Source organism: Musca vetustissima, unplaced genomic scaffold (assembly GCF_032173495.1).
Source record: "Musca vetustissima isolate MV318-11 ecotype Yass unplaced genomic scaffold, APGP_CSIRO_Mvet_v1 utg63172, whole genome shotgun sequence".
NCBI lineage: Eukaryota > Metazoa > Arthropoda > Insecta > Diptera > Muscidae > Musca > Musca vetustissima.
The window spans coordinates 10,328-21,746 of NW_026878820.1; the positions used below are offsets into that span (position 1 = coordinate 10,328).

Here is an 11,419-nt window from a genome sequence, read left to right on the forward strand (position 1 = left end):
GAGTACTTAAGAATTAAAACCAAAACAATGACCCAGAAACAGAAAAAGAGAGCAACTGCCGTCTTGACCATTTCGAAACTGACCAACAAAAAAGAAATAGGGCAGGTATGTGGCAATGTGTATGGTGTGGTCGGCAAGCACGCTTCTAGCAGGCGACTTTGCAAAAAAATAAATCGATTATATTAAAAGGAAATCTTGTTACAATAAAACAAATATTTGCCAAGAATTTAAGGTGGGCGAAACAGTAGAAAGCAGCTGCTGCAAGAAACAGAATACAGGAAAGAAACAATCAAAAGAAATTGTTCATTCATTCATTCATTAAAAATTGTTAAAGAAAGGATCATGTCAATTTTTTATTTATAAATTTGACATTAAAATGTGTTAAGTACCTACTTATAAATGTCATTACGTTACGACACACACACACACAAAATCATACACACACTGGAACAACAACAACACCGGTGCATTCTATATGACATCAGGACACACAAACAAAATTGAAAGCAAAGAGACGACCCACCTCTGTGACAAATTTTTCATGTTTATTGGTTTATTGTTGAAATTACACAATTAACAAGATTTTATTACCACTTAACATACATAAATATATGTAGACAAACACACACACACACTCACACACACAGAGAGAGGGATGCATACACAATACAACAATTACAACCACCACAGAACAACAATGAAAATATCCTTTAAGTATCAGAACATTTGTTTTTTTATTCATCTTGTGGCCTCTAAGAGGAGATGTGCGTCCCCTTGGTTCAGCCATTCATTCATCTTGCCAGACAGCCATTGATTCTGGAGAAACATATAATTGAACACGAGTCCCATAACAACAGCGGCACACACTCTAAACTCCGGCTGGGGGACACTTCATCTATTTTGTTTCGATTCAAAAGTCACAAAAGAACAATTATCGAAAAATATAATAAAAATTCCCTCAAAAGACCACTCTTAAATCGTATTTGTCAAATAATCGACATTGACATTAACATCATCAACATTTGCCGCCAAAATTACTACGAAATTTTCAAAATAATGAAAACTGTGTCCTTTTATAAGACAATTGGAAGAGCACACCCATACACACACATGTTGTCGTTACGAAATTCGGAGACACATATTTTGTAAGGCAGCTCAACGAGCTCCCTTTCTATCTCTCTCACTCTTTCTCTCGTTTGTCTCTTTACTCATTGTATAATGTGTCATTCTTTTATTTTGTAAGTCACAAGGATCAATCAGCTTAGCCCTCCTGGCTGACTTATGCATGACATATTTCCTTTATTATTTGAATATTGTCACAGACAAAGAAATTCATTGGTAGTGCCACACAAAAATTTAATTCTTGAATTTTTGCAAAATAGTTTTAAAGACTTATCGTCTCTGAACATAATTGACGGATTCCAAAGAAGTCACCAAAAAATTAAAATATTTTGTATTTAAGGATTTGAAGGCGATCATGCAAATTGATATTGGTGGACACCCACTGACGTTGGATGTTAGTATTAAGACATATTTCCGCTTCGAGTTGATTTTTTAAGCAGATTTAGTTAAGTCGCTGTGAAATGCAACATAAAAAGCGGTAGCAGGAAGTGTGGCAAAAAAGTGTCATTTGAGAGGAAGGGAATTAAATTTGAAACAAACTAAATATGCTAATTACAACTCAATCAGTAGAATAGCGTAGGTCATTTTTCAGATTGTGTAATGAATTAGACGTGCTATGATTATAGCAGTCATGCAGTTTGAAAAATAAATTTTCAAATATTTAAAGGGTACTATTTAATGTTGCTGACAGATAAATAGCTATATAATAATTTTTTACCTTTTTATGTTATTTTCTACATGTCTGTGGAATAGTAGGTTGCGTGTTGGTGACGAACATTTTGTTTCCACCATTAAGTTTCATATAAATATGAAACCTATAAGGTAAAAACACAAAAGTCGGACGGCCCGACTATATGATATCCTGCCACAGTTCGGCAGCGCGCTGTCCAAAATTCCATAAATATATGTAGAGACTTTAATTTTGTGTTAGGTTTTTCATATAAGGGTGTAAACTGTTTAAACTTCCAAAAAATCATAACAAAAACGAATAAGGGGGCTATACCATAACGTGTGCCGTCAATATCATCCTAGTGGTAATATCAATTGCAAAGCTATATCTTTAATATTGCGAGATCTACCGTGATTAAAACAGACAGCAACAGATGCATAAATCGACATCGAATTATATATAGTCTGATCAAAAATACATATTTACATTATTGGGTCTCCAGTGAATATTTCAAGGTGTCGCAAACAGAATGACAATTTAATATTTAAATTTAATATACTCCCAAAAATTCTGAAATTTGGGATGCATCGTTATATGGACACAAACCTTAAAACTGGACTAATATGGATAATTTTTGTAATAAGATTTACTAGCCAATGAGAACCCAAAATACCGAATGGTCGGTGATACCGTTATATAGTGACTATAACAAAACGCAGACCATTCCACCACCTTATGCTGGAGGGTATACAAATTATTATTATAATGTTCAGGGTATGTTAATATTGAAATAAATCAGATTCGTCACTTTCTTTATATGATGTTTTATCAAAAATGTTACCACCATTGAGGATTTAACAAATGGATTGAATCAATAGAGCTATTATTTGTGTGATGTTTGGATTATATCGGATACTCTACTAGCATCATATAATATACCAGAAGGAGTGTTCAAACACTGTAATTGAATTTTAAAACCATTGATCCTATTGTCTAGAAGCAACATCAGATTTTCCCAGCGAATTTGGGTTAGACCTTTACTTAGTAGGCATTTGAAATGTCGTTGCAATCAATCTGAGAGCTACCTGAAAGTTATATCGATCGATACACATTTTAGGCTCAGTTCGGTACGATGTGCAACATTTCGTGGCGATTGTACAATCTTTGGATATTTCAATAAAATCGAATGAAAATATATATGATAGCTTTCATAACCTAAATCTGAATCGATTTGATAATTCTTCGCAATTGGATTAACCTTGGGTGTGGCCCAGGAACATTTTATTAAAAGCTTATAGCCGCAAACAGGCCTATATGGCGGTTATAACCTTGATCTGTACTGTGCGAAGGTAAAAAGTGATACCTATAAATGTGACCCATACTAAAACTTTGATTGATGAAATCTCAATAAGCCCAGATCAGTAATGATTATTTTGTAGAAGAGAACTTCTTCAACAGTGAAATGTTAATAATAAAACTACTTCCATGTGATTCCACTTTCAGTTCTCAAGACGAAAATAAACGTATCTGAAACTGCGTCGGTAACCCTTCTATTTCACATCCAGGAAGTTAAGACAGTTCCATAAAAAAATCAAATTTACTTAGCACAACATTTCAAACCTTTTCGGCCAGAGTTCTTATATAAGGATAATGCAACTGCGTCCACTTTAAGCAAGAAACCACCAATGTTCCTAAATCTGTATGATACTGATTGTCGACATCATGAATTCCATCCTACTTCTTAAAATATCGCAATATCAAACCAATCAATATTTTATACATTTTCAATGGGACTACTATGTAGAATTTTCGCTGGGATATCGATAAATCCAGTACATCAAAAGAATATTTATACCCTTCACCACACTGTGGTACAGGGTACTATGTCTTTGTGCAAATGTTTGTAACAGGTAAAAGGAATCGAGATAGACCCATGGTTCCTTTTGAGAATATACATAGAATCACTTATAGTTTCGCCCGATTTTATGTAAATGGAGCACCATACTGCCAATATTTGTCCGATTGAGACAAAATTTTGCACAGAGTACTGAATTAGGTCTAGAGTGATATATGCCAAGCATTGTAAAAATCGGTTCAGATTTAGATATAGCTCCCATGTATAGTTTCGTCCGATTTTTTTGAATGGTGCACCAAACACCCAATATTTGTCCGATTGGGAAAAAATTATGTGTGATAAGGTGTGTTGAAATCCGTTCAGATTTTGATATAGGTCTTATACATATTTTCATTCGATTTTATGTAAATGTTGCACCGTGTTCGATTTACACGAAATTTGGCAGAGGGTATTAAGTTGAGTTTAGAATGATAACAAAAAACAAATGGTGTATGCAACGGTTGCTCAATTAGGTCCATGTGTTTATATATAGCTCCCATACATAATTTTACTCGACTTCATGCAAATGGTACACAAAAGGATCCAAGTCTGCCCGTTTGGCATGTAATTTTTCATTGATTTCATAATGGAATGTGTATGGAGTTTTTTAAATTGGTTCAAATATCTATCTAGATTGCACATTCATTTTCGCCCGATTTCATCTCAATAGTCCTCCAAAGATTCTATGTCTGTTCTATGTACAGGATATTGTAGATATTAACATATCTTGTATGTACTCAAAGTGGTGAAGGGTATCACATAGTCGACCTGTCCGACTTTTGAACTTTCCTTACTGGTATTAACACTAGATAGCCGAAGGCAGTCATTTTGACGTTTTTTCAATTTCAAGTACAAAAACAATTGTGTATATTATGACCCAGCTTTTTAAAATTTGGTGACTTTTTGTACCACATAGAACTACGTTTATCAATCATAGTAGCTGCTTCCTCCCCTCTTTCATTCCCAGTATTCACATGTGCTATACCTATATTGCCTAAAGGCGGTCATTTTGACCTTTTTGAAATATTAAATAATCAAACTACTTTTATTATTGTATAAAATAAATTTCTTATGTGACCAGATCTGTACACCAACATCGAAACCCGTTTGCTACTCTAGAAACACAAACGAACACACAAATCGGGAAAAATAAATTTTATATTTCCAGTCGATTTCACTCTTAGAGTAAAGACTTCTTCTTTTTTTAATATTTTGTCCGCGTTCTTATTTTTCATAAAGGGAAACTCGAGAGCCCTCCCCCATAAAACAAATAATAACAACGTTTTGTATGATTGTAAATAATGTAAAAAATATTAATAAATAAGTTTAAAAAAATTTCTTTACAAAATAAATTTTTTTTCAGAATGAAGTCATTTTGACCGATTTTAGGCAATATAGGTATATACAAAATTCCCGTCTTTCTAGTGTTAAGACATATTTCCGCTTCGAGTTGATTTTTTAAGCAGATTTAGTTAAGTCGCTGTGAAATGCAACATAAAAAGCGGTAGCAGGAAGTGTGGCAAAAAAGTGTCATTTGAGAGGAAGGGAATTAAATTTGAAACAAACTAAATATGCTAATTACAACTCAATCAGTAGAATAGCGTAGGTCATTTTTCAGATTGTGTAATGAATTAGACGTGCTATGATTATAGCAGTCATGCAGTTTGAAAAATAAATTTTCAAATATTTAAAGGGTACTATTTAATGTTGCTGACAGATAAATAGCTATATAATAATTTTTTACCTTTTTATGTTATTTTCTACATGTCTGTGGAATAGTAGGTTGCGTGTTGGTGACGAACATTTTGTTTCCACCATTAAGTTTCATATAAATATGAAACCTATAAGGTAAAAACACAAAAGTCGGACGGCCCGACTATATGATATCCTGCCACAGTTCGGCAGCGCGCTGTCCAAAATTCCATAAATATATGTAGAGACTTTAATTTTGTGTTAGGTTTTTCATATAAGGGTGTAAACTGTTTAAACTTCCAAAAAATCATAACAAAAACGAATAAGGGGGCTATACCATAACGTGTACCGTCAATATCATCCTAGTGGTAATATCAATTGCAAAGCTATATCTTTAATATTGCGAGATCTACCGTGATTAAAACAGACAGCAACAGATGCATAAATCGACATCGAATTATATATAGTCTGATCAAAAATACATATTTACATTATTGGGTCTCCAGTGAATATTTCAAGGTGTCGCAAACAGAATGACAATTTAATATTTAAATTTAATATACTCCCAAAAATTCTGAAATTTGGGATGCATCGTTATATGGACACAAACCTTAAAACTGGACTAATATGGATAATTTTTGTAATAAGATTTACTAGCCAATGAGAACCCAAAATACCGAATGGTCGGTGATACCGTTATATAGTGACTATAACAAAACGCAGACCATTCCACCACCTTATGCTGGAGGGTATACAAATTATTATTATAATGTTCAGGGTATGTTAATATTGAAATAAATCAGATTCGTCACTTTCTTTATATGATGTTTTATCAAAAATGTTACCACCATTGAGGATTTAACAAATGGATTGAATCAATAGAGCTATTATTTGTGTGATGTTTGGATTATATCGGATACTCTACTAGCATCATATAATATACCAGAAGGAGTGTTCAAACACTGTAATTGAATTTTAAAACCATTGATCCTATTGTCTAGAAGCAACATCAGATTTTCCCAGCGAATTTGGGTTAGACCTTTACTTAGTAGGCATTTGAAATGTCGTTGCAATCAATCTGAGAGCTACCTGAAAGTTATATCGATCGATACACATTTTAGGCTCAGTTCGGTACGATGTGCAACATTTCGTGGCGATTGTACAATCTTTGGATATTTCAATAAAATCGAATGAAAATATATATGATAGCTTTCATAACCTAAATCTGAATCGATTTGATAATTCTTCGCAATTGGATTAACCTTGGGTGTGGCCCAGGAACATTTTATTAAAAGCTTATAGCCGCAAACAGGCCTATATGGCGGTTATAACCTTGATCTGTACTGTGCGAAGGTAAAAAGTGATACCTATAAATGTGACCCATACTAAAACTTTGATTGATGAAATCTCAATAAGCCCAGATCAGTAATGATTATTTTGTAGAAGAGAACTTCTTCAACAGTGAAATGTTAATAATAAAACTACTTCCATGTGATTCCACTTTCAGTTCTCAAGACGAAAATAAACGTATCTGAAACTGCGTCGGTAACCCTTCTATTTCACATCCAGGAAGTTAAGACAGTTCCATAAAAAAATCAAATTTACTTAGCACAACATTTCAAACCTTTTCGGCCAGAGTTCTTATATAAGGATAATGCAACTGCGTCCACTTTAAGCAAGAAACCACCAATGTTCCTAAATCTGTATGATACTGATTGTCGACATCATGAATTCCATCCTACTTCTTAAAATATCGCAATATCAAACCAATCAATATTTTATACATTTTCAATGGGACTACTATGTAGAATTTTCGCTGGGATATCGATAAATCCAGTACATCAAAAGAATATTTATACCCTTCACCACACTGTGGTACAGGGTACTATGTCTTTGTGCAAATGTTTGTAACAGGTAAAAGGAATCGAGATAGACCCATGGTTCCTTTTGAGAATATACATAGAATCACTTATAGTTTCGCCCGATTTTATGTAAATGGAGCACCATACTGCCAATATTTGTCCGATTGAGACAAAATTTTGCACAGAGTACTGAATTAGGTCTAGAGTGATATATGCCAAGCATTGTAAAAATCGGTTCAGATTTAGATATAGCTCCCATGTATAGTTTCGTCCGATTTTTTTGAATGGTGCACCAAACACCCAATATTTGTCCGATTGGGAAAAAATTATGTGTGATAAGGTGTGTTGAAATCCGTTCAGATTTTGATATAGGTCTTATACATATTTTCATTCGATTTTATGTAAATGTTGCACCGTGTTCGATTTACACGAAATTTGGCAGAGGGTATTAAGTTGAGTTTAGAATGATAACAAAAAACAAATGGTGTATGCAACGGTTGCTCAATTAGGTCCATGTGTTTATATATAGCTCCCATACATAATTTTACTCGACTTCATGCAAATGGTACACAAAAGGATCCAAGTCTGCCCGTTTGGCATGTAATTTTTCATTGATTTCATAATGGAATGTGTATGGAGTTTTTTAAATTGGTTCAAATATCTATCTAGATTGCACATTCATTTTCGCCCGATTTCATCTCAATAGTCCTCCAAAGATTCTATGTCTGTTCTATGTACAGGATATTGTAGATATTAACATATCTTGTATGTACTCAAAGTGGTGAAGGGTATCACATAGTCGACCTGTCCGACTTTTGAACTTTCCTTACTGGTTTTTGTTTGAAATGGCATGGTCAATAATCCGAAATTCTTAAAAAAAATAGTACGCCGTTGGTTAGGCGGTTCATCAGGCGCATTGGGCAATGTGGCTTTACAAAGGTCGTATGTTTATAACATGTATTTATAACGCAGCTAATACGAATTTGCATCTGCGAATTAAATTCTAGAGTGAAGACAAACGTCGTATCTTGGTAAATTGGAATTTAATTCGGTGTGTTCTTAGGTTTTTACCCTAGCTTTCTTTTTTATTGCAAACAATTTGATCATTAATCGAATCGAAAAAGAGATAACTGCCATAAAAATCATACAATGATCATCATCGCCCTTACAGGCAAAACTCCAATAAAAATTTTCTTCGGATCTATATTCCAATGCTGGGCAATATTTCGCGAGTTTTTTACACTCTACTCTACTAACACAAAAGTCTTGGTACATTAGACCGATCTTCATAAAAACAATTATGTTTATTTTTTGGTGAAATGCCCTTCCCCATGCAAAACTTCGATTCTCTGCCCAAAATTATGTTCGATCATATATCAGCGAGAAAAACATACAAATATAAAGTTTTTGGTCAATGTCGAAAAATGTCACAACAATACTATCTCCTTTATCCGTTGTGTCCTGGGAAGGAGTTTATCAATGCTCCTCCGTCGGTGCTGGTTATCGTGGTTATTGTAAATTTTTTATAAGGATACATTTTTTTCAAACGCGAATGTGGAACGGTTTTTAAGGATACTCCTTCTGTCTTTCAGTTTTGAAATTAAATTTTAGGTTCAAATCCAATATGTTTTCAGAATTCAAATAACGCCAATTGCCGCTCTGAAAATATAGAAAACCAATCAAGTTTTTAAAGTATAAATATTCGCTATAATTTCTGGCTTAGGTTTCCTCTATACATGTACTTGAATCGCTAATTTTATGTGGACTTATCCGTAATGATACTTCTCGCCCTTCTTCTTCATTACAAACAATTTAAATCTAAGTTCAAATCCAATTTCTCAAAAATTAAAAATTAATAAATCCCTAATAGAAAACTTAAAACTAATACGAAAAAGTTGAACTCGCCCAAAAATTTGAATTCAAAAGCCTAATAAATAGCGTGAAGCATAGAAATCGTGTTAGAATGGAGTACTACATAAAAATTCGATTATATAACTGTGGAAAAGAAAACGTGCCACAGACAAAAGCCCTGCAACGATGAATGAATGAATAATTTTTAAAATCAAAATTCAAAAAAGTATACAACAATAATTCCAGTATCTACGCCACAAAAAAACAACAGACACAAGACAATAATGTTTCCAGTTGCTGTTGTTGTTTTCCTCTTCTTTTACTAGGTACCTGCATTTGCCCGGGTACCCATCTTAAGGGCGGAGCATAACATTTAGTTCAACAACAATTTGAAATCATTAACCGAGGATAACAATGCCCAATGCAATGGTAAACTATTTGTCTAATTTGTCAGAGGCATTGAGGGGTTTTTCTAAATCAATGAATTGTACACACATACAGGCATACAAACAAACACACACTCACTCACACATATAAGGGCAACAATAGACAATGGTGGCTGGTTGACTAGCTGGCTAGAAGGAAGGTTGATTCATTATTGTGTAGATGAATCTGCGACGACGATGACAACAACAACAACCCTCAAATTATAATTTGTTGTGGTAGGAAGTTGTAAGGCATTGTCTTTTAACAGTTATGGCAGATTAACAATAACAACAACAACACCAACTACTACTGCAATTGCGTGCAGGGTAGTTTTGTGGGCTAAGGGTGCCTGGTTGTCCGTCCTAAGGGTGGTTCACTATATAAGTCAGGATCGCCGGAGCAGAGAGCATCAGTTCACCATCATCAGTGATTATCTCAACAACTAATCGTTTTTGCGAACAAAAATTTTGAAAAAATTATTATTTCGTGTTTTTCTTTAAACGAAACAAACGACAACAACAACTCACCGAAAATGTCTCGCTCATTTTTAATGGATTCTTTGCTCAGCGATAATATGCCCCTGAAAAAGGATACTTTGGGCTCTCCAACTGCTGTGACACCGGTTGCCACAAATGCGGCACATGCTGCCGCCGCTGCTGCAGCAGCAGCTGCAATGTTGCCCCAAATCCCCATGCTGCCATATCCGGCCAGCTATGTGGGCAGTTATTTGTTCTCCTTGGGTATTCAACAACAACAGCAGCAGCAACAACAACAAGCCGCAGCAGTAGCTGCTGCCGCTCTACAACAACAATCCTATCATCCCTATGCCACACTTTTGGCTCAAAAGCGTAAAGCTTCAGCTGCCTTTGACACCGCATACAACAGCCTTCCTGCCACCATCTTACCCAATGCCACAATTCCCTATGGCCAAATTTTGCCATTGGGAGCTGACAATGTCTATTGTACCTCACCATCAGCCTCCTCGTCAACCTCTACCATGGATTATCCCTCCAACGATGAACAACAAACAAAACGTTATCGCCATGATTCCTCCTGTTCACCATCCAGTTCCCCACTGAAACCCACACAGACAAACAACAGTCACCAAACCATCTGTCCCACATCATCATCCGGCTCACCAAATGTGGATATTACTCCTGTCGTTTCCGATTATGCCGATTCCAGCAAACGCATTCGCACCGCATTCTCCAGCACCCAACTCTTGGAATTGGAGCGTGAATTCTCCATGAATCCCTATCTGTCACGTTTGCGTCGCATTGAAATTGCCAACCGTTTGCGTTTGTCCGAGAAACAAGTTAAAATCTGGTTCCAAAATCGTCGTGTCAAGCAAAAGAAAGGTTCCGAATCACCAACCTTCAATATGTCCGGCAATAATCCCTCCAGTCCATCGCAATCACCCAAACAACATGACGATTGTTCACCATCGAAATCTGTGGAAATCAAAAGGGAACAATAAATTTGTTGTGAATTTAGTGAAAATTGTTTTGTAAATAATGTATAAAAATTTATTTTGTGAGGTTATGTAGTTTTTAAGAACAAATATTTTTATTTCAGTTTTTGAATTTTTATTATTTTTTATTTTTATTACTATAGTTTAAGAAATGTTTTATGAAAATATACAACAAATTTGGAAAATTAAATTTTTATCTGTATTATTAATTTTTTGGGAATAAGGAATTTACCGTAGGATTTCAGAAAAAAATAATTATAAGAAATAACCCTTTTTAGGTCTTAATATTCCGACGGCATATTTAAAAACGGTGTTATTTCCAAACTTTAACAAAGTAAAAATTCAAACATTTGTATTTAATGTTCCTTAAATTTGAACAAACATTGCAGTCTTTTTACAATGTGGAATTCGTATTTAAATTAGCATACCAT

At 34.5% G+C, this 11,419-nt stretch overlaps 1 protein-coding gene across 1 annotated transcript; it reads left to right on the forward strand.

Annotated features, from left to right (window-relative positions):
* The first annotated feature begins 10,047 nt into the window (after positions 1-10,047).
* On the forward strand, positions 10,048-10,994 carry LOC133323578 (homeobox protein Hox-B4a-like). The gene has a single exon (XM_061532492.1). It carries the CDS (start codon positions 10,050-10,052, stop codon positions 10,992-10,994), a length of 945 nt encoding a protein of 314 aa, XP_061388476.1. The 5' UTR covers positions 10,048-10,049.
* Positions 10,995-11,419: the final 425 nt, after the last annotated feature.

Coding starts and splice junctions, on each gene's coding strand:
- LOC133323578 (XM_061532492.1), top strand. CDS start 10,050: ATGTCTCGCTCATTTTTAATGGATTCTTTGCTCAGCGATAATATGCCC.